The 26,359-nt window shown below is 41.5% G+C and overlaps 1 protein-coding gene and 1 long non-coding RNA gene across 3 annotated transcripts in view; one reads left to right on the top strand and one right to left on the bottom strand.

Annotated features, from left to right (window-relative positions):
* Positions 1-25,072, bottom strand: part of plecb (plectin b) — a 107,566-nt gene extending 82,494 nt beyond the window's left edge. For both annotated transcript variants that reach the window (XM_041043609.1, XM_041043608.1), the window contains exon 1: positions 24,861-25,072. In XM_041043609.1, the coding sequence (XP_040899543.1) occupies positions 24,861-24,951 (91 nt within the window). In that variant the 5' untranslated portion in view covers positions 24,952-25,072. The remainder of the gene's footprint in view (positions 1-24,860) is intronic.
* LOC121185463 lies at positions 10,789-14,238 on the top strand. Its single transcript, XR_005894366.1, has 3 exons — positions 10,789-10,877; positions 11,630-11,723; positions 13,382-14,238. It is a non-coding gene; the product is annotated as an uncharacterized LOC121185463 (long non-coding RNA).
* Positions 25,073-26,359: the final 1,287 nt, after the last annotated feature.

The raw sequence follows: 26,359 nt of genomic DNA on the forward strand, positions 1-26,359 counted from the left end.
TATGGTTAAAGGGGGAAAAAAACTCCACTCTATTGTTAGTGATAATGAGCATGCTCATTATCATGCTTTGATAATGAGCATGCTCATTATCACTAACAATAGAGCTTTGATTAGTTTTGGTTTGTTAAAACGATGATGAGGGTATTGCACCTTTAAAAAATAATTCCAGTTAAGTAGATGCCACAACTTTTTTCCCAGTTGCTGTAATTGTGCTGATTACATTCAGCATTTATCATTTATTTCACCGAAGAGGTGGTCACTTCTGTTTCTCCTGAGGATAGTCTCTCCAAACTGGACACTGCCTATTGGACATTCACTGTGCATTTATTTACTTCCACTGTCAAATATTACTCATTGAGCTGAGTTGATATTTCCCAGTTCTGATTTACTACATCACAAATTGTTATACAAGTAATAAATCCACTACAACAGGCAATCTGAGATACTGAAAATCTAAACTATCAGGCTTCAAAGAAAGTATTTTAATCACTTCTGAGTTCAGCTGGTCTTGTACTGTACTGTAGACTCACAGACCAGCAGCATCGTTAAACCAATGCTCAGGAACAAGATACTCAAATCAGCATCATAGAAAAATTGAAAGAAAGAAAAAAAAAAAGAAAGAAAGGCACCAGTTAGAAATAAGTGAAATTTTCCTTTAAGATGCTGAGAGATGCCAGCTGCTCAGCTGATTCATTGTTATTCCTGGGAAATGGAAAAAAAGCATGAAAACATTTCACATCATGATCCTTAAACAGTTTAAATGGCAGCTGTTTTCACTTATCTACAAGTACACATCTCTTTGGTCATTACTATAGGAAGTTTGTTCTCAGCTAAGGACGCTCAACCCGGCATTCTTAGACTGCCAATCAGTGTGTGGTCAGAATGTATGAGTCATTTGTATCTGGTCAGAAATGTGGCCGATCAAACTGTGAGTCATTTGTTGACCATGCATCCTTTTTGATAATGACATCCAAATGAATAAACCCAAGATAGGCAACTGATTGCCTCTGAAGACTGGTAGATGAGTCACTTCCTGTCTGAATTAAGATCTAGTTTATAAATCTGCTGTTTAGTTGTCAGTCTCTGCTGCCAACCAACTGTGGGAAAACTAAACACTGCTTTGATTTTCCCATGCATGGATGCAGATTGGAGAAAAGCACACGCCCGACCTATATAATGACTTATCCACACACAGTCCAAAAGCAGCGGTTCTTTGCCAAACTGTGGAAACTCACTAAACTGTTCTCCCAAATTCTTATCTTATTCTCTTCTAAGCTTTGATTAACTTGAATCTCATCCCATTCCTCTGTCTCGCAGTGCTTGTCCAACAGTTTGTTGCCTTTTTTGGCCTTTTTGGCAGCTGCCTGTTTCTGATCAAAGACTAGATGTTTGTGGCCGGATCATCACACTTTACTTTAGAATTGCAGCCAAGTTGGATTACACTGATTTTATCCAGGCTACTGTAACACTGAACAAGCCAGCTTATTCATTTCAATACCAAGGAGCATTGCTGCACAGAAGCACAGCTTAAGTCTCACATTTTATGCCATATCAACGGTCTCCATTAAGGCAACTACAACTTCCTGAGTTTTCAAAAAACTCCTGCAGTTTTTCCTTCCTGTCTTTGTGCTCTTTGTTTTTGCAGTTATATCAGTGAGATCCAAGACATGAGACATGGATCGTATTTAGCAGCACTTACAAGAAACTATTGTTAGCAAAGACAGTAAGCCAAACAGTAGATTTCTCAACATTATCTGGAAATAGTGTCATTCACAGAGTAGTAGAAACTAAAACTAAAAGAGAAAGAAAATACAAAGTACTGAAAAGCTGCTACAGTCATGTGTAAATGACTGAAGAGAAAATCTCTTCCAGGATGTGGTCTAAAATTTGAAAGGCTAGGAACACCTTCACATTTACCAAAGCTTATGAATTACATGAACAATTTATCCAATAGAATTATCAAATACTTGTTGGTTAAAGATTTTGTGGTTAAAAATGTGAGCATTTCCTTTATCTGTGTGAACTGAATTCCTCTGGGATTTCTGATTATCGATCAGACAATAGGTTCATTAGTTACGGTGTCTCCTTATTGGTCAGCAGCCTGACGCCAGCTTTACCTGCTCATGGTTCTAAATATGATTTAAATTTTAAAAAAATCTGAGAAGAAAACAAATCATTTGTCATGACAGGCCACAAACAGACACTGCTTCACAAAAGGTTGCTAAAAGGTTTGGAACCATTCGACACTCTCGCTCTTATACCGTCTCATGATCCAACAGGGGGACTTAGTGATGACTTGATGGAATATAACACTGCAGGATGAAGGATGATTCTTAACACTGACATGACAAACTGCACTGACACAATGCACACAAATACACAGGCCGGTGTGTTCACTTCAGACGTAGACATAAATGAGTATGCATTCATCACTATCCTACGCTGTGGCGCCTCCTCACGTCTGGCAGCAAACACAGGCCTCAAACTGTCCTGAATGCAAACAGTGTTCTCTGTAATCAGGGAACGGGTGATAATGTGATCGGCCGGTTTGTTACTGGCACTGCTCATCGTTCACATGAATGCACCATGACGGCAGCACAGAGACACACTTCAAAGAGCATTCATGCAGACCTGTAAACGCTGACACAACAACATGTGATTATGGGAAAATAATATCCCCAAAGACCACTGATAACACCTTCTGTGCTTTGCTCCCCACCAAATTCCATGCATCTTTTCTTTTGTGGTTTAAAGGTGAGACATAAAATCTAAAGATCAGCAGCAATTTCAGGACGCTGTGATAAATCCAGAAGAACAGAGACAGTCATCCCTCTAAGGTTTGAGGTAAACAACCACAAGAAGGGTGGAAAATATCCAAATGCTACTGTGTTTGACATGTATTCATTACACAACAAACTGGAAGCCCCCTGGCCCTGCTTCTCAGCCTTGGACTATCCATCCTCTGTTTACCTTACATCACTCCAGACATGACAAATAGTACAGCGTGTCACCTTTGCCATGGATTCTCGTGGTCAGGAAACAGTGCTATGACAGAAGGAAGCTGAGTGTACGTAAAAGTGCTTTCCACTTCAGGAATGGGGATACGTGCAGGTCAGTGGCTGAAATTTTTTGGCTGTGCCACAGAAAGAGGGGAAATAAAGGCAGGAAGACAGGCAAGGGTCTGTGTGAGTAGTAACCAACAAACAGGTCAGGGAATTCCCTGTTACTCGGATTAGGGAGGTGTGTGTATACAGTCGGTAGTATGATGAATGAGAGTGCAACGTGCATGATTGACAGTGGGGACTCAAGGAACTTGAAATCCATCACAGTGCTCATTATATTCATAAAAAACTTTTTTAGGCCTAATTCACCAGAAGTAAATATTACATCCCTCAACAAATATCAAGATCTTAAAGTGTTTAAATAGAAATCTGATTTAATTTCAGATTTTTTTTTCCCAAACATGCTGGAACGCAATACAAATACAACATTTCCTGCATAATAAAAGTTTTTCCCATCAGACAATAGAGGAGAGGAGGTTGCATGCACACAAGGACCTCACCCTGTTCCTCAGTTTACTGTGTCGCAGTTCTGAGGGGCAGTGAATGCATTTAGGTTTTTGACCATGACTTTGCTGATTTCTTGCTTCTGTGTTTTTAATGTGTATTTTCCATCTTTGAGTGAAGCACACTGAATTGCATCTTTATGGTAAGAAATGTGTAATAAAGAAAATTACAATTATTATTAATGAGCCAATTTCTTAAAATCTTTTTGCATTTGATTTTTCACTGGCAACTGGTAGATTTATCGAGGGAAACACATCTCACTCCTCTGCTTAAGGACATGTTTGTTTGTTCCTAGTTTTTTTCAGTTATTATTTCCTGTTTTGTTTTGAAAGGATTCACCTCTTGTCTCATTTCAGATAACTTCATAACCTCCTTGGTTTTCCGCCTGTGTGATTACCTGCCCCACCCTGATGCGATTCACTTGTGTCCAATTGTCTCTCCCTCCTTGTGTATTTAATTTCTGTGTTACCTTCCCTCTGTGCCATCCTAGTACCTTCCAGTGTTCCAGCTGTTTTCTCCTGTGGCATGACCTGGTTTCCTGTAATTTTATCCCTGCTCTTGCCTACCGTTTTTGATACTTCTGCCTCATCTCTTTGGACCGAATCTCCTCCTGATCTGTGAAGTAAACATTGTTGATTCTACTGCCTGAGTTTTGAATCATGCTTTTGAGTCCTGTTGTCTGAACCCCAGTTTAGCAGAAACAGAAAGTGTTGCAATGCATTACCTCCAGCAGCAGCAGCAGCAGATTCAGTGGCCTGTTAAACTGGATTTTTACTTCACCTGAGGAGTTACTGGCAGACCCACAGTAGTTAGCTAGATTTTGATTTATACTTTAGCAAGCACACTCTGATCTTATCACTGCACCTCTAGGCTCATACTGTGTATTACACTATATTTGAACACACAGTATCATACTTTAATTATATTCCCTTCAGCAATTGTATTTACACTCTCATATATATATATATATATATATATACATATATACATATACATACATATATACATACATATATACATACATATATATATATATATATATATATATATATATATATATATATATATATATATATATATATATATATATATATATATATATATATACATCTGCTGTATATGCTGTATATATATATGTATACATCTGCTGTATCTGTTCCCTCTGTCATTAAGGAATGAGAGATGGAGCAGAGATGAGGATTTGGAGATTTTTGCTGTGGAATCAGTGTGTATGCTGTGGTTTGACGTGGAGATGGCTTTGTTAGATGTGTGTTACTGAAAAAGAAACTTGCTTAATCACAGTTCTTGCAGTTTCTACACGTACATAGTATCTCCCTAGCCACCGTAGCCTAAAAGCATAGTTACATTTTTAAGGTGGTGTACATTAGCTACGCATAGCCTTTAGCTTTACCACAGCAAGTATGTGGGTCTGTTATCTATGCTGTAATACCTTAACACACAAGTATAAATCCCCCTTTTGGCCCAGATCTGGCCCAGGGCCTTTTTGTTTTGGATCAGATCTATAAAGCAGACCGGGGCTAGAGAACTTTGGCACAATGGACCAATACCAACGTGGGATTATTGTGGGATTGTTTTCTTTCCCACAAACCAACAACTACTTTGATTCTGCTGACTGAGGGTGAGGTCCACCATCCAGTCATTACCGTACCACAGCCTGCAGCCAGTGAAACAGGTGTGATTGTAACTCAGATCTTTCAGTTTGGAACGACAGGATGGAAATGAACAGCCAACAGAAAAACTGCGCTGTTTCCCTCGCCTCCACATAGGCTGTCTGTTAAACAATATTTACCTTAGGTCGGGTGCAGCATGACAGCAGGATGCCATAAGTCTCCTCCTAATGCATACAGTAGCTGTCTGTTACGAGCTAAAACAGGGGAAGGGCCCTGGGATCGTTTATGGCTGCAGATCTCCCCCTCAGGAAGTGCAACTGAGACTGAAATCAATTCAGGGATGAGATGGAGACACAGAGAGGAGGTGAGAGACACACTGTAAATCTGACAGCTTCCTGATACTGTACATGAACAGGCCTGTGTTCTGTACAACAGGAATGCACACGCACACGCACTGATGTGAGCTACTACTAAAAATGTAACACTGTGTTCCCAGTATCATGACACTTCAGCTGAAAGGGTCTGATGAATGAGCATCAGACACTGGGGTATTCTCTACATAAGTTGCTCGAAGTCCTTGTTTAACTTTTGCACTGTGGTGAGATCCAATAAATAGTTTCCTATTAGTGTAACTGTGTGAAGACTCACACACACCATCTACACAAAAACCAAAGTGTCAGACAGTGACAGAGCTGTAACCACGTAAAGGTTTATTCTGGGACACTGATGAAACTGAGACCTGAAGAAGTTTGCTCGATGCAATCATCTCTGATGTCCTGGTCATAAATACTGTCTGGCTTCTCCCGCTATCTGGTAATGAATTAACCCTGTGATTCAAAACCATGCATGAGCACGCTTCCTAAGAAAAACAAGTGGGTGGTTGATGGTTGCATCTGTGTGTTAAGTCAGCATGACGTTCATTTATCAGGAAAATCAATATGACCGCCTCAGCCCTACACCATCATTCTACCCTGACAGCTGCCACCACCACCACCCTACGTCACCCTTGTGGGGTGGTTGGGGAGTGGTATGACACCATCATGATCACATTTCGTCTTGCTTTGGACATTTTTTTTAAATTAATTCTTGTACCTAATGATTATTTTCATTATCAATTAATGTGCAACTATTCTCAATTAATCTATTAATTATTTGGCTTATAAAACAGTACTAAATAATAATAATTAAAAAAAAAAACAATTGCAATATACAAAATCTTAAAAAGGTGATTTCATCAAATCTCATATTTCAGAACCTAGAAATGTCACATTTTTGTACTTTTGCAATGAAACAAATCACTTTAATTGATTGGATAAAATCAAAACTACAGAAACATTTGCCATAATTTTCTGTCAGTCAATTAATCAATTAACTGTTGGCAGGACTTACTTTGCCCATTTGTCTGCAGTTTGCTGTATGTGTGCACATACGTCTGTCTGCTTGTTCAAAGGCTGCTAAGTTACCCCTATTAGACTTTACTAGCATTGTGTTTATTATCAACTCTATCTTATCTTTTTGATCATGGTCTTCCTCATTATCATTAGTATCAGCAGAACACAGCCATTCACAGTGTACAGTAGGAATCTAATTCTTAGCATTCTCCAGTCAAAGACACTCATCCTGAAATTGACAACAGAAACTGGAACAGCACGTGTGCATGACTTGCCCTGAGAGGTAAAACCTGACGGGTCACATGTTGACAAGGTGCAACTATAGGAACGTACAGAGTGATGGAAAAAGAAAAAATACAAATGAGGAAAAACTGGTGCAAAAAAAGACAACAGACAGAAAGCAAACGCATCCTCAGTCATGTTGTCATGTTGTTGTCAGTCATTCCCTCCATTCCACGTTTTGTGTTATAATCAAAAGACTTTTTCTCAAACCACCTGTCACACACATGCTAACACAGACGAGTAAAAGCAGAGCTGCCCCTGCATTCAGCGCAATTTCACCACCAGCTTTACTAGCTAGCTCCAGATGATGCTCCACTTTGCATGGCGGGTTTGCATGGCAAATGCAAGGTTCAAGAGCATACATCACTCAAAGAGCGTACTTCTCAGTCCAAGTCGGCATTTGTCTGTTTACACAAGCTGGGATACAACGACACACGACAGCACAAAGTTAGTGGACAGCACACCAGTCAAACACAGACAAGAGGAGCTCCCTCTCTGCTTTCATCCATGGTTGTTATCTATCTAAAAATTCTTTTTCATTTTGAACTGTAATTCAGAAGCTGAGTTAAAAGTGTCTGAGCTGGGGGATATTCTGAGCTTCCGCTGCTTCTCAAACAATACCAGAGTCAGACACCCCTCCCTGTCCGTCTTCGTAGACACACAATAACACGATTAAATGTCCCCCTGGTTCTTTTTATTGTTCATCCATTAAGCCCACATTACTCGCAGTCAAATACACACGCTTTTTGATTCTGTGAATTAAAATCAGAATATAGAAATACCTTTCAGAGAAGTAATCTCGTTTTGGATAGACCGGGTTTTGTCCATTGTGACTTTTTGGCCTCCGTTTGTGAAGAATGATGATACTGAACGCGGCCAATATTGATGAGGATTCAGAAAAGTTTCTTCCTGTTTGGCACAACTGCTGACAGACCTGATGCTTCCTCTGGGTAAATTCCTGTGTCTTAAGCTTCAGCAAAGTCTTTTCTGTCTCTCTTTGGTCACTTTCCTCCTGTCTAAGCCCCTGCAGGACTACTGACCAGGACCCTGCTCTGTTATGGTTCCTGTGATACACCATGTGCACAAACACACACTCACTTACAGTCTATCACACACCTACATACACACACAAACATTGTGTGTGTGTGCAGGAATCTACACAATGCAAAGCTCCTCCCTTGTCCCCTCCTCTTTCTTCCTCCACCTCCTCCTTCACCTAAAACTGGCTTTTCAGTCCGTCACTGGGACAGTAAACTCAGCCAATCACTGAGTCAAACAGCTACCTGCTTTGCCACAGACCAGCCAATCAGGATAAAGAGTGGATTAGCTGTCAATCACTCTACTGTAGGAGAATGACATTAGGAAGGAGTTTGTAGAGGATACAGATACATTGAATTGAAGCAAGTTCTGTTGATTTGTTGAGCAAAAGACAGACAGATAAAAAGACTTTGTAGTATGTGTGTGTATGTGTGTGAGTGCGTGTGTGTATGTGAGTGCGTGTGTTTGTCAAGGCAGAGAAGCAAATCCCTGCACCACACCCAGATCCCTGCTTTAATTCCCAGGACGAGCCTGCTGCTTACACAGATCGACCACAAACACATGCAAGGGATACAACAACTTTGTTTTATAACTCCTAATCAAACTAGCTTAACACTAATTACATATTTACCGGTTGTAAACATATTACTACATAATCATACAATGATTTTCTTTTTTTTTTTTATTGGCAACATCTGATAAAACAACAAAAGATATTTAGCAGGGGTTTGCATGAAAAACATGCTAGAACTTAAACTCAGTCTTTGAGACCATCATGCTGGTACACATTCTGGTGCACAGAACAGTCAGAACACTTATTGCAGAATTATGCAAATTGACAATTTTTGTTTTACTGTAAATATGTAAACATGTAGGCATCTGTAATGCAAATGTGTGAATATTCATCAGCAGGAAAACAGGTAATATTTACAACTGTCCACCAAATTAAACACAAAAATATGTTGCTGACACACTGCATTTTCTGATCTGACGGCTCTTTTGGCAGGGCGACATCATTTGTGTGTACTTTTCAAAACTGGTACAAATCACTGTTTAAAAAATAAATCTGTTTAATAATGTCACAGTGCTATGGTTAAGGTTTGGTCAGGTTTAGGGAGCAGACATTTTTAGGGCAAATTTAGAGAAAGATTATGGTTTGAGTTGCAGTAAACCTGCAATAGCTGGTTGATTTTTACATTTATTTTTTACCTTTTTTTTTACCACTTGGGGGCAGCAGAAAGAGGCTGTCAACACAGCCTTGACATATTACCACACCTTATCACATTGCTATGGCAAATGTGTTAGCAAGCAATTGCTTTTTTCCCACATCCAGCATACACCGAACAACGTCAGTATTGGATATGGAGTCGTATAAAAAGCCACCTCTAAAAAGTCTAATGTTCACAACCTGTCTTGCTCTGTTTTGGTCTCCACCTTCTCCAGTGTGCAGCCAGTTTATCATAACTTTTTGTGCTGAAGTAGTGGGCCTGAAAACAGACAAATGATTCTATATACTCTGAAAAGCTCAACTGCAAATTCAGGTGAGAATAGTCTGAGGTTTTGTCCGTACAAGCAACTGCTTTCTGATTACTCCTTTGATCCATTATTTATATAAAGCTATTGATCAGAGCACCTTTTAGAGCATTTTGTAACTTTGTAACAAAACTTAAGAGCAACTGAGGAAATATTTACCATCGTGAACCAAAGTGCACATTCAAATTAGCAAGAGACTTGAAGTCAGTTTTCTATTATGTAGCCAGTTTTCTATACTGTAGCCATGGGGGAAAAAACACAAGAAATAAAAAAATCTATCTTTGAATACAACTATGAAAACAGCCATCAGCAGGAACAGCAGTTTCAGTTTAAAAATTGTGCCCAGTGGCATTTGAGACATGCTCCTTCAGTAAAGAGCAAATAAAATCCTCAAGTACCTCTCCCATGTAAACACTGCAGTGGTTTGCCCATTGTGATATAAACCTGGACCTAAGGAATGGCAACGATAACTTGTGGTAAAACTGGTATGCTAAAAATGTGTGTATAATGGCTCTGTGGCTCTGTGCTTCAAATCACAAATCTACTGCAGCTACTGGACCCCTAATGCATCACAGTGAAAGCATTAATTATTTCCTCAAATCTGCTGACAAGCTTTTGATGTGAGAACGAAGCTGTGATGAGAGACAAACTCAGCTCTGTCATTAAACAATCTGTGCCTCGTGTGAACGAATCCCAAACTGTACTTAGTCAATAAATTACTTCCCTTTTGCTGACGGTCTTGGCTGAAGCCTTCACATCAAGCAGTGATCAAGTCTCATCATCACTGAGGAAGCCCCTGCTTGCACCCGGCCACACAGACTGTGGTCAAAGCCACAGGAAATAGATTAAACTGCACCAAATCAAAATCTAAGAAAATAAATGATGGCAAATCAATGCCTCCACTAATAATCGGTTAACCTCCGTCTCAGCTCAGACAGCAGGCGGCCTTGTTGCAGAGCTATTATTTAATTCAGCTCTTGAAGGGCCTCTTGTACATAATAAAGGAAGTCTGGAGGAAACGACTGACATTTTTTTGGCAGCGGGGAAATTGGAAGTCTAGCTGTTCTGCACTGTCAAGGAGAATTCAGTCATGTGTATATATATGTGTGTGTGTGTTTTTGAGAGTGTGTACAGCTCTTGGAAGTAGTTGTGGCAGCCATCTCTGAATACTTCTTGAGATTTTTTTTTTTTTTTTATACCAGGCTTATACAACAGAATGACGCACACAAGCCTGTGAATTTACAAATGGGCCCAGCTGTGTGTTTTGTGTGTGCTGAGTGTTGTGACCGCATGTTTTGGCTGACATCGGTAGACCTCTGGACCTGTGCCCAACTCCCTCTTTCCATGCCCGACTCTTGTCACAGTGACATGTTCCATTAAGGACAGCCAGACAATGGAAGAAAAGGACGTTTATACCGAATTTGTTATTAACAATGGTTAGTAATAGTTTTCCTCTGAGCAGATACGGCAAAATTTTGTGTTATGTAGGAAGTGTTTAATCTTTGTTAACAAAGATTTGACAACAACGGAAAATAGGAACTGACCACCTATACTATAAGAAAATGAAAAATAAAACTATTAACTTTCATTAATGAATAAAAACGAAACAATAATGTGAAAGATGGACGAATGGAAAAACTAAGTTGTGTTTTGAAACTGAAAATCTTCTTCAGTGACCTGTATACATCTGCAGAATCACATTTTGCATGCCCATAGCTGGTAAAACAGACAGGCCAAAACTTTGGCCTATTACTCAGGCCTATTACTTCTTCAAAAACTGATTTAGCTGCTTGACCTACAAGCTCTAACGACATGTCTCTGCCAACAACTTAAACAATGTACAACAAAAGTGAAAGTAAAATTTGAAAAAAAAAAACACTAAATGTTAAATCAGTGTAAAAAGTTAATTTAAAATAATAAAACAGATTTGATAATAACCTTCATGTGATGCAACCCAAATTTAATTGTTGGTAAGCTTAGCTACTCTGTGTGTATGCTTAGCATTAAGACACCTGAAAAGGGGGAAATTACTCTCTTATATCAGGAAATGAGCAATGAGTGTTTCTGTGCTTTATTTGTTTAGTAATTAACTGATTCTGTTGTGCCATAGCGGGTTTGCCGACACCACACGCACTAATACATGGCCTGCTGCTGGATATTCAATCACAGATAATGCCTTTAATTGCAGGAGTGAATTCCTCAGTTGGAGGGAAGAATGAAAATCCAATGGTGAGACTTAATTGCTGCATGCAATAAAAACCTGCGAGGGGAGCCAAAAGGAGGTTTGGTAGCAGAAATTTCTCCAGATTGTCTGTATTTGTGTCAACATGTTTAACAATATACTGCATACGTTTTGTAAATCTTTATTTAACTTTGGCTCTGTGCCTAACATTTGGAATATGCAGACATTTTCCTCTGTCATCCTTTTTCAAATGTTTAACAGAGATGTAAAACAAACCGTAGACCTGCAGCTGCTCATATGGATACATACTGCAACAAACACAACTTATAATGTCAAACACTAACTCTTCAGCTGTTCAAGGTTACAGGGATGAATCTTTCAGCCCCTAGCAGCGTTTCATAACTGGGTCTTGGGAGGAATGAGAGTTATGAGAAGCAGGGCTTTTGTCATGCTACCCCAGGCTGAGCTGGAGTTATTTGCTTCTGTGCAGTTTATAAGTCCAGCACAGACTTATGGCAGGATCCTGCCAATGTACACAAGAGTTTATTAGCAGCCAGACAGCCTGTATGCTGAAGTTTCTTTGTTAAAGCCTGCTAAAGGAATCTTCTCTTAACCTCTCGCCAACAGTCAGCCTTTCGATGCATCCCTGATGACTTTATCACTGCAGGGCAGGCCAGCTAGATTGCTACTCTTGCTAGAATCGTGCCTGTCCTTCACTTTATTACCTTTTTCAGCTGTGTCAGAGAGAGCTGTGTGTGTGTGTGTGTGTGTGTGTGTGTGTGTGTGTGTGTGTGTGTGTGTGTGTGTGTGCGTGCGTGCGTGTGTGTGGTTTTTAGAGTTATTTAGAGTTGTTTGACATAATGCGTTGTATTTATTGGGAAAAACAGTTCAACCATGTTTGAAAGACTACACTGTTACACTGGACCAAATACTGAGTTACAAATGGGATACACTGCTCACTTTGGGACAATATTTCCTCAAAGGCACTTGGTCCTACACATAAAGGTGTTGGGAGCAGTTGTGTGAAGAATGAAAGAGAGCTTGAGACCGAAGTTCAAACCCTGCACTTGAATTGTTTGTTTTCGAAAGTTACGAAAATTGTCAGACAGGACCCATTGCAATTCCACTGTGGGACCACTGGCTGAGGTCTTATTGTTCTTCACCAAACTACTATCCAAACTCTGCTTTTTGATACTCTTCACCTCAGAGTGTTTTACAGTCCTGCTGGCTCTCAGCTCGGTTGCTTGCAGCCCCTCTGCTCTGTCTACATCAGTAGACCGGTAGCCCTGCTGTGGACATCCAGACAAAACATTCCTTCTGTCTGAGGTCACCCAGCCACTCAAATCTCCAGCCCAATGTACCAGCTTAGAGCCTGGGGCAGCAGTCAGCAGGAGACCGGCATCCCCGCTGAGAGATACACTGTCTGTGTTAGCCAGTGATAAAATAGTTAAGCCAATGCAGTGAATACAACAGATCACAGCATGTCAATCAGGGATGTGGCGTATTGTGAAGGGAAAGAATGACTGTAGGCAGAGAAACCATGTCAGTGTGTGTTTTTAGATGGTTTTCTTCATAAGTCAGGGAATCTCAAACTTACATCGCTGATTCAGCTTTGTTTGGATTTACTTAAAACCATCACACTGTTTATTGAATGATCTTTCTGTTGGATGTTACAGTTCCATGTGTTGTGTGTATACAAAGCTGAAAAAGAATGTGTAGAAGTTAAAGAGACTTTTTTTTGGCTTTCCATGTTGACAGGCAAACATCATGCAGCTGCTACAACCTCCCTGCTGATTTCCCTACTATACTGATATACGCAAGAATGGTGAGGAATTCTGGGAATTGAGACAGAGGGAAAACAAGGCATGAAGCAAGTGACCCTTGCAGGTTTCCTCCTATGCCCCACCCTTCAAGACCTAAGACCAGGTCCCACGGGGGCCTTCAAGTTGTGTGAGGTCGCTCCCTATAAAGAGCCTCCTGTTTTGAGATGTGGATAAATTACAACAGCGAGGTGGAACACTGGAAGGTTCTGCTCCAAGTCACATCCTATTTGTAGCAGGGAGAAAAAGAAGGAGTGATTTAAGCAAAAAACTTTCTGCAGTGGGCCCCAGAGGTCCCCCACCCAGTCTCTGACTCACTGGCTTTAACTCAGAATCAGTCGGTTGGAGCTGGACCAAGACCTTCACTGGAGAGATGCTGTCATCTCAGCTTTATTTAGGCTCAGCTATCAGCTACTGGGAGAGAAGAGGCTAATCCACGCCTTAATTAAAAGATGATCTTAGAATCCACATACTGACCTCTAAGATATCTGGTATGAAATGGAACGTAATCGTCATGTACTTCAGCTACCGTGTCTGATGTCCTGGAAATCAACTCAAAGCTTTTTATGCCTTGAGGATTTCCTTAAAAGTCCATTCTTCTGCTTTTTTTTTTTTCTTTTTTTGTCTAGTCTGTTGTTATGAGGACAGTGATCCACTAGGGGCTGTGCTTACCATGTAAAGCCCAAATAAGCTCAGCTAGCATAAGTAGAAAGAACTACATGTAATGGTCCTTTCACTACCTGAATTTACAGTGAAGAAAGAACATGAACAATACATGAAAACTAAATGTCTTATTCAAACAGAAGAAAAGAGTACAGAGGAAGAATCATTAATTATGAATGGTGCAGTTATTAATATGCATACTTATTAAATGGCGCACACTTTTTTTCATCAGATATTCATTAAGCCTGCTGTGTTTCTACAGGGAGAGGCAGAAACCTCCAGGGAGCTGTAAGCTGGATGCTTGCATCAGGGTGGAAACACTGTCTGTGCCAAACGATGCCTCCCATGGGTCTTAAGGGGAAAAGTACATGGAGCTGGCAGTGTGTGTGTGTTTGTGTGTTTGTGTGTGTGTGTGTGTGTGTGTGTGTAAAACAAACCCAGAAGTTGGATGGAAAAGTGTGACGTTACCGTGGACTGTCATCACCATTCAGACTGGTCAGATTTTACTGGTGGAGAACGTCAGGCTGCTTAGTTTACTGCTGTAGGCGCAACAAGGAGGACGTCACAATGAGCTAAGAAGAAGACACTGAAAGAGTCAAGTGAGAGGCGCTTCATGAGTGTGTAACTGACTCCTTATTAAACCTAAAGTGAAAGTAAGTCACATGATAAAGGGGGACCTTCAATTAATTAATTCATTGTTTCATCTCTAGCATATAAATTCTTTAACCTCTATGCATTTGTTTGAACAGTAGAATTGGCAGAGACAGTTTTCAGAAGCCAAACAAAAAATCTCCAGCAGGAGACCTCAGGCGTCCCGTCTCACCTTACACATGTCCCTTCATGTAAACAAACAGCTGCTGAGTGTGAAACCAACCACATACCTGATCAGTGCTAAGAGAGAGGACTTCACCCTTCCTCTCCTTCAGGCTCTGCTTTTTCTTCCTCTTAATTTCTGCTTACAGTCTCTTACATGTCTCAGTTTCATTTCAGCACTCTGTCTCTCCACTTCCCGTCTTGTCTCTCTCCCACACTCTCTGAGTGCCTCATCATCTTTTTCTGTCTCGGCTGTGCATGACAGGGAGTTTCTGCTAGAGGCGCCACTCTGGCTACTGGCCGCAGTGCTCTGCTCCCAGGATAGGTTGTGGGGCTTGTGTCCTGCATGTCTGACAGATTTACATCAGTTCTTCCACACACCTTTCATCCTTCCAAAAGTTGACACCAACATGTGTGTCTCTATCCCTCTGGTGGCTCTTGCAACCTGCTGCCTCCCACTGTAAGTCACACAGAATCCATCTAGTTAGGCTGCAACTACATTTCAGATCTCCTAAAGCAACAGGAGTACAGTTCAGAAGTACAGTTCAGTAGGCACGGGGTCTGCGAACTGTCACCATTTCCACTGAAGTTTTTTTTTCCTGTGACCAACCAATAAGAACTGATGCTTTTCTAATCGACTAAGGTTTGGGCGACTATCAGGGGGCAGCCCTGATTAATTTGAACGATTTTACTCGCTACAGATGAGACTGATCCTGACTGTGTCTGGAATCGGGCCTAAGTAAGGAACCCTTATTATCCTAAACCTGACATATTGTACTGTTAGAGATCATTTCGTAATAGTTCAGTGGTGCAACACTGGCCTTAGCACAACTTTACACAAAATATACGACTGAGTGAGTAAATGTACTCTCATATTCATAACCATTAGTCTTGGCCTTCAGCTGTGAATTCATGGTATGAATGTAAAGGCCAGAGCTGATGAATGATGTATACCAGAGGTCATGGCTCCACGTTAGCTTTCACGGTTCTGCTACACATCAAGCATAGACCTGGTTTAACTGTGATAACACCTGTAACAACTTCATGACAGAAAGGTAAAAGAGTACACACAGGGTCCCTTCCACCCAAATGTGCTTTTCAAACATTTCAAACACAACCCTGACCAGAGTAAAAGTTGCTAGTGAGCGACTGGAGCCACAGCAGAGTTCAGCTGTGTCAAAGTGCAGCTACAGTACCACAGGAAGGCCAGAATTAGCAGTGATTTGAACTTTGAGATAAGAAAACAAGCAACAGGCAATTTTTTCCAGGGTTGTTTTTTGACCTGTGGTCACCGGGAGAGGGGCCACACCCCTCAGAGACCCGGCGATCAGCAGGCACATGAACACACGAGAGGTCCTGTTTAGTTTTACAGCGGTCTGTCATCTCAGAAGCATCTTTATCGTTGAATCAAATCATGCCTTTTATGTAACACCAGTCTGTGTAACCCTTTTTTGGCGAAACCAGAGTCAGCCACACCATTTAGGGTAGTTTTTAACTAACTGCATCTTCTGTCAAAGCCCAAGAGAAAAAGACTCTGGAAGGTATTTGGAGCTGCTAACAAGCTTTACTCATCTGTCTCTGGTATCTCAGACCAAAAGAGATTGAGTGAACTGCTAACAGAGTAGAATGTAACAAGTTATTCCTTATGGCATGTCTGTAGTCCCTGAGGGTCTGTGTGTGCTCTTGTGGAAAGAGGAGTGAGAAACTTAATGTTGAATGTCAGTGTGTTTGCGTGTGTGTGTGTGTGTGTGTGTGTGCACGTGGGGCACATTCCCCCCACTGTCAGCTGTGTGGGGTGACCTGCTGTGACATTCCAGGCCCGCGTGGTGACTGTCGCACCGACCGGCTCTGGTTGCCCTGAATACCACTGACCAGCAATAAACTCATTGCCTTTCAATGTCAGGAAATGACAGGGCCGACTAAGACACACTCATAAATGCATGCTCCCCTTCATCATTACCAGCTATTACCATGCATCACATCATGGGCGAAGGGGTATTTCCATTATTACTCCCTTCGAATGTAATAACCCTGAAGTCTATTTAAGTCCTATTGGCGGTAAAGCGGAAACGTTTCCACTTGCTCCAGCTTCCAGAGGAATCTGGATGGTTTTCAATGTGAATAAAATGACTCCAGCTATTAAAAAGTTCCTCCCTCAACAGAGTGCTCCTTCACAGTGGACAAACACATTTCTGTTAATTTCAGCCACAGTGGAATAGATGGGACTTCAGTTACTGTAAGAGTATGTCAAACAGCTCGTACGCTGTCAGCTATCACCAAACTTTGTCCGTATTTGACTGCTGTCTTTCAAACCGTCTATGAAAACTGGCCTGTGTTTACAGTGGCAAGGTGGATTCAGGGCCTTCTGTTAAAAAAAAGAATGTAGCCGGCATGATTTACTCTGCATCAGCATTTCCAAAATAAGGAATGGAATGAAATTCAAGGTCAGTTTGCAGAGTTGAATAAAGATAAGGCTAGCAGAGCAGCTTTTGTTTGAGATCAAACATGCTTTTTCAATTCTGAATTCCAAAACTTTTACAGTCACAGGAAAAAGCTTAACACCTGTCACTGTGTGAAGAAAATAACACCTGCAGGTTTAAGACATTCCAGTACTTAAATTTAGAAATAAGGCCTTTTCAGACCAGAGAAGGATTTGTGTAAACTTAGAATCAGCTAAATGTGTGAAAAACAGATTTCGTGAACCCAGAACACTAAAAACATGGGCAATGAATGGACTTCTTTATGAAAAATGTCCAAGAATTCTAACGTTTTGGCTTTTTGGGTCCCATAATCTCGGTTTCTGTTTTCATTCAGAAGCTTCTGTCAACTTTTAAAGATCCTTTCAGCGGGGAGGGTTGGGAAATGAGGGGGAGGGAATGTTCTCCCTGCTTTGGAGGTGGTGACTCCTCTGAGTTTTAAAAGACCTTTTCATCTACAATAGTATGTTGCAGCAATGGTATGTCTGTGTGTGAGAGTGTGTGTGTGTGTGTGTGTGTGTGTGTGTGTGTGTGTGTGTGTGTGTGTGTGTGTGTGTGTGTGTGTGTGTGTGTGTGTGCGCTAAGCTGTAGTACACCAGGAAGTTTTTGTTTTCCCCGTTAACTTTTTCATAGCTCAGTGAAGCCTTGAAGCTACAATTCAGGACTAATACTGAACTTAATAAAGCATCCCTGCGCAGCAGTACAAAGCAGTGGAGACACAGAGTCTTTGTTTCAGTAACAACCCAGGTGTTACAACCTCAGTATTTTCCACACTAAAGTGTTTTCCACACTTTTTTTCCTCTTGAGCCACAAAGCCATGTGTTTCAGCCCTTGTAAAAAATCAGGGAGAAACTCCAAATGCTTAAACAGCAGAGCACTCCTGGTTTGTGAAAAAAAAAAGAGCAGCAGAGAGACTGAAGGCCCAAATCCAACACTGACAAGCTGCAAACTTAAAGCTTTAGTGCTGCCAGGTGATGCACACGAAGGCACCACGGACTGATAGCTGCCACTCAGTTAGTTAGTTAAGCAGTTATTCTGCAGTTTATGTGCAAACAACGTGTCAGATTGAATAGGATCATAAGTACAGTCAGCGGACATCATTATCTAGCATCAACAGGACACAGTGAAACAGCACAGACACATCTGTCTGACTCAGCACTGTCATACATTCAGGCAGGAGCACTACTTTGAAAGGATTTAACCGAACTTGTACGAAACATCTTCATACGCTGACTTCATATTAGCTTGTGGAGCTTGAGGGTGAAGTCGTATCTAATATATAAAAAAATTGCTATGTTGTAGATCCCTGAAGCCGTGTAAGGTACAACAGTGTTTCCTGATATGAGTGAAAGATGACAGTCTGCAAACAGTTTGAATTTCAGTGCCAAGTAATCCAGTAACTTGGGATAACAGCAAAATGCTGATTAAGACGACGTTTGGATTCAGTCCACAAAGTAAAAATTCCAGTTTGGGACTTGATTTTTTTTTATTTTTGGTCGTCATTTTCTATCATTATAAAAATATTGCACAGAGCCAGAAACGTGGGGAATTGACAAAACTACAGTTTTGTACAGGTTAAAAAAAAAAGCCGCATACAAAGGAAAAAGAAAGACTATCAGCAAACTGAAAATCTTTTTAGGTCATGCAACCTACAAGGTATTCTTCAGGCTTCACCAGGTCTTCCTTGTCTCTGGTAAACATTATGTATTCCTTCCTCTTATTGATCTCCTTTCAGACTCTCTCTCACACACCCACCCCCTGCTCACACACTAACAGTCATAAAACACCAGAGATTCAGGCATAAAAGAACAGCAGCTTCTGTTCTGTAAAATCATTGACTGTTTGACAGGAAGGCCGACAGATTGGAGGAACATCCCTCCAGAGTTTCTTTCTCTCTCCCTTAAAAGGCCCTAAAGGAATCCCAGTACAGTTGAGTTTATCAAGCACTGCCCCCGAGTAACCTTTGACCTGAGCTGCTGAGCTGTGTGTCACTGCTAATCTATCCCAGGCAGCAGGATGCTGACATACATGGAAAAACAAATAAATAAAATGACCACTAGAAAAATAAAAGTCTTTTGGCCAGCACTAGTCTGACAACTTTCACAGCACAGCAGCATGGCTAAAGCAGCAAAGCTAAGCACTTTCTGACACCCCCCCGCCCCCACCTCCCCACACACACACACGGTACACTGAGACACACCCTGCATGTGTTGAATGTGACGCTTCGTTTTAGCTGATGAACTTAACGGAAATAGAGTAGGAGAAAAGCCCCATTACGGAGATTTTCCTTCTCGGGTCTCATAGCGCGTAACTGGCAGCTTCAGCTCCAAAAGGGCAGCACTGCAGTTACGGGAAATCTCCTAAAATGTCATGCAACTGTACGCAGACATGCAGACACACCAGATCCACAGATTTTTCTACCAACAGCCTTCTTTCCATGAGCGTTTCACCTGGCACTGACGCCTGTGCATGGCTGACCTCAGGATGAATTCAGCACTGTGTGTTTGTAGTAATAGTGGTCAGAGCTGGTTCCAGCAAAAGAAATGAACACTGCAGCGGGAGGAGGAAAATAAACTGTACAAGTTTAATTGCTTTTACTGGCAGTAACACATGTGTAATGGCCATCATATTTGTTGCTGTGTCATGTGCAGCAGGTGACACATTTCGTTCTTAGGCTTAAATTAACCCTGTGAACAAACTGATGCTTTCTATCCAACAATGGTATGGTGGTGATTAAGAATCACTCTGTGTAGAGATGTAAAATTTGCATTTATATTAAGGATGAGAAGTGTCCAACATTTCACACTCAATTTTTTGACAGTTAATGAGAACACCATCCCAGGACTTATAGTCCACTGCATGTTGTCATAACTGTCAGTGTGAAGACACTTTTGCATTCAAAATAGCAAGTGTAAATACAGAAGAAGGCCAAATGTGTCACACTGTCAGTCTTGTTGAACTTCCGGCTGGAAAAAAAAATTCTAACAGGGACATTACCTGACAGTTACAGATGCAAATCCACCACAGAAGAGGCAGAGATAACCATTATTTATCAGCCTTTCTGCCATGTCATGAAAGGAATTCTGCCAAATGTAGGGAATCAGTAACTACAGCAGAAGTTGATGTGTCACTTTTTGTGATTCTTGCTGAAAAAAAAATGACAACCATGACACAGATATGTAATTGTAAGAGCCACATTGCCATATGCAGAAAGAATTGACGGGCACTGGCATTTATGTTTGACAAGACACTGAAACCAAAGACTCGATAAGACAACATCTGTTTTTGTAAGTAATAAGCACCATTTCTTGGCCTCATACAACAACGTAGAGTAAGTACACCCACATATAGTTGTTGCAGGTTAAGTGCTTTTCTCAAGGGCACTCGAACACCAGTTGTCCTTGCTGGCTTCTTTATTAACACACTTCAACCTGTGGCAGCCAGCCAACATAAGACTCTGAAAAACACTGGAAAAGATGGGAAAGAAAAGATGACATCCCCTACTCTTAGATACCTGCCACAGCACAGCAAGCTAACATAACTTTTCTAATCGATCATTTTTCATGGCAGGGGCACAGGAAATAAAAAGACCTCACTGTCATCAGCATCAGTGTCTGACCGGTCACAATTCAGAGCGTGTGATGGGAAAACCCAACCTGCTAGGTGAGCTCAGCTTAGCAGCTTAAAGCAGACACACACCCAGCAGCTGGTCTTACATATACATTACTTAAGCATGCACACACACACACACACACCCAAACACTCTCTCAGTTGCCTTGCGGCTTTTTAAAGAGTCCATTCATTCACAAATGTGTGTGACAAACCCCCTCCCACACCACTTCTCTCCTCACACAATGACACATAAGCTAGTGTAAATAGAAGCCACTACAGTCATTCATAAAGATAGATACGCTCTGTCTTTACTGGGCTACAAGGTATGGTGATGATATAAGCCTTCATTCACTATGACTTAGATGGAAAAAATAAAGATTGATCATCATGGTTTCTCTTCTCGTCAGACACTGCAGTTTCTTCTATAAATATCAAAGCTTGACTTTGCTTAATAATTCACAAATGTTTGATTTTTTCAGCCAAGAGGAGGCTGGAATTTAAATTACCGTTAGCAGACAATCAAGCCTGCCAAAAATAACCGTTTAATTGGCTGACTGAACATGGCCACTGCTATATTTAGGGGTTATTTTAAGCCCTGCGGGGAATGGGACGGGACCTTGCAGGACACACTCTGGGGCAAAAAATGGATGCCAGCCGTGGCTGCGCACCCTCAGCAGTCCACCCAACGTGAACAGGGCAATCCCCCACTCAGGCGGCCCAGTAACATCGGCATCAGCTGCTAGCACAAATTGCATTAGAGGAAAGTGGGAAGACAGCCAGGCCTTTACCATTCAGCCGGCTACAATTTAGAGCAGGCAATGAGACAGCAGTGAGTAACATTAGAAAGAGCAGACTGACTGATTGACTATAATTGTATTTTAACCCATTAGGAAAATATTCTTGATATCAAATCCAAAATTATATTTATGTTCTATTTTTTTTTTATGTTTATTCCCACTTTAATCTGGAGACACAAATAAGACCAGAGAGGATCAGCAGCTCTCTTTTCACTGATGTCTGCTATTAGATGAAAAAGAATTTCTACCACAAACATAGCTAAAGCCTTCAGAGCTGAACAAGACCTACTACTTATACTGCAGTGACTAATCCATGCTAGCAGCTCAGTGAAGCTGTACTATGTTAAAATTATGATGTTTAGCAAACATAATGTTTAGCAAACATAATGTTTACCATGTTCGGCGTCTTAGTTTTTAGTGTGTTTGTATGCTAACATATGTTAATTAGCACTAACTTTAGTATTGAACAAATCAATGATGGCACTAGATGAAAACCCATAGGAAAAAGATAACGTCACATTAATGTGTGTTCTAAATTTCATGGCAGTCCGTGAAATTGTAGTCAAGACATTTCACTCTAACCCATGAATGTCAGTCTCATGGCGGCGGTCACTAAAGTCCCACTGACTGGCACTGCCATAGCCACCAAACACCAAACATGCCACCTAAAGGAAATACAGAAGCACCAATTATGCCAATGAGTGGAGCAGCCACTTTCCCTAAAAGTTAGACGAGGCTGGCAGCACCCAGATAGGCAAAGATTCACAACTGCAAGTTGTATCCTGTATCTAGAAAGCATCAGTGATTACACAGGCAAATGATTCTTTGTATGGGAGCATGTTGAAGATACCAGGGACAGCTTTCGAACGTCCAGTACAGGTTTTACATAATATCAACTCAGAGTTGTTGCCTGCCTGGAGGCTGCTGCCATCCAAAGTGAGTGTTCACTTTAAAATGGATCACTCCAGTCCTCACACTGCCAGACGTTTCCGTTTTAACACGTCTATCGATGCAGTATGTTGTGGGATATATTTTGCTTCAAATCTGTTAAAGGGGTCTATTTTTTCAAGATAAAACTGGGTCAGTATGTGGACAACACGGACAAGGACAGGTATTTAGGACAGTGTGCTTATTCTGTAAGGATAAAGATGAGTATCTTGCAACACAGAGACATTTGCACTGCTGGGCACCTTCAGAATGTTTACAAACCAAATACAAGCATCTGCAGGTAAATCGATGTACACAACCTCCACAACCACACTGTACTACCTACAGTAAGAACAAGGTTCATGGGTTTACAAGTCTTCCTACAGCTTTTCATGTTCATCAGAGATGTAGCTCGTGTTACGTGTGATTGTGATTTAGTGGAATTCGGCAGAGAGGGGATGTAACAAAGTCAGACAGCTCTCTCATTGGCTGTGTCATCAGTGTGCCTTAATAAGGAGAGCAGGACCTCAGCGGAGCACAGTCGCTGTCGAGGAAGGAACACAGAGGAACGTCTGGAAAATAAACACCTGCCACGCAGCCAGCTCCTGCTTCCCATTACCTCCTGGTACAGAAACAGCACTAAACAGACAGAGATCTGACAAACACACACACTCACAGATGGAGCCATGTACACGTATAGCAAATGCATTCTGATGTTTTCAGTCTTCCACGATATTGATGCCAACAAACCTTTAAGAAGTTGGTTCTGATTGACCTGATAACACCTCCAGCTCCAACCCAAATCAGGTGCAACCCAGTGATGAAAAGTCCATTAGAAGTTGCCAGTGCAGTGCATTTGGCTATAGCTCAGTTTGTTTGCAGGACTTACACAGATGTCTAAAATCAATGTACAAACAGTTAACAAGTGTACTAACTGCAATGCTAAGCAGCGTTTAAAAAAAAAGAGAGCTATGAGATGTCCACACAAATATACCAACTGACAAAGAAAAACCTCCAAACATGCTGATACACGTTAAATAAGCGACAGTGATTCAGCACAAGCCCAGTCGCCAGTTTCTCACAACAAGACAGGGAAAAAAAGAAAAAAGAAAACTGGGGCAATATTTATAGAGGAGCTCTCCCTCTTCCTGATGATCTGCTGGAACGGAACAGATGAAACATGCAGCAGGAAAAACATCTAGTGGAAAGAAAAGTGAAAGAATATCAACCTATGAGACACGGACAGGAATGAAACCAAACTTTGAAATGAAAGCACCTGGAGGACGCTGCTGACGTCCTCTGACATGAAGAAAGTGAAAAGCAAAAGTGGGCAGAAAGATGTGTTGGCATAGATTGACTCTGTTTGGTTGTGGGTTTTCTCTTCACCTGCTGAAGCCAACTGGACTTCATCCTCCACATCTCCAGCTTTCTCTGAGCAATTTCAGTACCACATGAAGATTTCCAAAAAAAGGAAACTATGTCAGATAATCCAGCGAAGGCATGCAGAGCTGCACACTTGACGTGATAAAGGGATAAAGGGATAAAATGAGATGAAGATTTGAGAAGAAAAGCATGAACTCCCTGCAGTGTAATAATGAAATTCACTGTTGCTCAGCAGCACCTGTTAATGTCCTCTGTTGTGACTGGATCCAGGATAACAATCAGCAGAGCACTAAGACTTAAACTAAACCCCTCTCTTAGTCTCATCGAGGTCAGAGGTCAGTAGAATGTGGTTTGTTGCTACGGTCACATATCAAAGTGAAGCAATCCCGTAAATCCACCGGACTCTGGCAACACACGCTCAGACAGGCAGCGTGGAAGAGTGACAGTGAACATGTGCGCCAATCAATAAAACACTCAGCAGTCAAGAGATGAAGCATGCATGGCTGCCGCTCTGTTCCAGGGACACACACACACACACACACACACACAGCAGCCGGCACGATGAAAGGCACAGCAAGGTGCATATGCAAACAGTCACATGTTTGCACCTGTGCAGAGTCAATAAAACCAAAAATAGATAAATGAATAAGAAATAAACACACATGCAGAGACACCTCGTCCATCATCTTATGTAGTCGTGCTGTACTGCGGCTGTCATCACTGTAATGTGAGTGCAGGCTCCCACCTTTGTACTTCTCTCTGACGTTTTCATAAGCCTGGATGAAGTCCTGCTCCTCAGCGTTCGGAGGCAGGTAGGCGGGTTCGTACATGGCCATGCCGGTGCTCTCACCCTCTTCCTCTTCTTCTTCTTCTCCTCCTCCTCCTCCTTCTCCTTTGAGCTTCTTCCTCCTTCCTTTTAGGTCAACTTTTTCCTCTGTGTGTTTGGATGTGTGTGAGGCAGCCTGTGCTGTCCTCTCTCTGCTCTCAGCTGTGTGTGAACCCTCCACAGCTCCCAACTTCATTCCACAGACCCGCGCCACACCCCCGCCCCCTGCGCCACCCCCCCCCCCCCTCCTCCCCTTCCTCCTCTCTTCCATACCCTCCCATAGCCTAGCTCAGAAATACTAATATAAATGTCAGGCCCCTCCTCTTAAAGATACACAGACTGGACCAGCAGGCACACACTCAGTGTGCTGCTTTCCAAGCACAGCAGTAAGGAGAGCAGAGCAGCAGCCTAACGCTCTCTGGTAACATTTCAGCTGATTTAGACTGTGATGGATGGCAAGTGGGTTGTAGGAAACCACTGAAGCACAGATACACTTTTCTTACTGTCACACAAATGTCAGAAAATCTCAGTCCTCTTGTGTGTGACCTCGTAAAATACTAAAAATACATAAAAAGACTCCAATGCATTGCACATTGTGTCTGTTATATCAACATCAGATCACACATCTGCTGTATATAAAAACTCTTTAAGTATTAATTGTGATGTTTTACAATGATTTACAATAAAAGCCAATCAGTATCCACAAACACAACCAGCCAAGTAGCAAGTATCCAGAGCGACTGAGACCCTATGAGGACATGAACATGACAAGTTGTTTTTGTGAATTAAACTGCACAAATCGCAAAAGTAATGTGTTCAGTATCCCGAAAAGGAACCTTCTCTGAGCAATGCCAATCCACATAGCCCCCAGGGGTCAATATGCAAAAAAAAAAAAAAAAACACTGATGGTGAAATCCTTGCAGTTTACTGGTTTCCAGCATTATGTTTTGGTCCACCACCAAAGAAGCTGCAGAGCCTTCACAATTCTCCTAAAAATAAAATTAAAGTGAGACTCAGTCATTCCTTACTATTAAAGATCCTGAAGCTCTGTATGTTATTGTTCTGTACTGTCTTTATTTAATCACATTTGACTAGGAAACAGCTGCTACAGGATGTAATCTCATAACAAAGAAGGTGTCCACCCCGTTTGAAATGCAGTTACACTCTCCAGCTGGTAGCTGTTATGTTTCAGCCAGTCACTGAAAAAGTTGATGCCTGCAGCACAATAAATACATTCATAGGAGGCTGCGGTGTAGATATGCCCTTGACATCCACCAGGAACATCAACTGTTGGGGCAGCCACTGAATATTCAACAGATGCCCCATGACCTGCCAAGCTGAGGACAGTCCACACTGAAATGAACTGTAGTTAAAAAAAAAAATAAAAAAAATACAGGTAACTGTCAACAACACATGCC

This window comes from Toxotes jaculatrix, chromosome 8, assembly GCF_017976425.1.
Source record: "Toxotes jaculatrix isolate fToxJac2 chromosome 8, fToxJac2.pri, whole genome shotgun sequence".
In the NCBI taxonomy this organism is placed as follows: Eukaryota; Metazoa; Chordata; class Actinopteri; family Toxotidae; genus Toxotes; species Toxotes jaculatrix.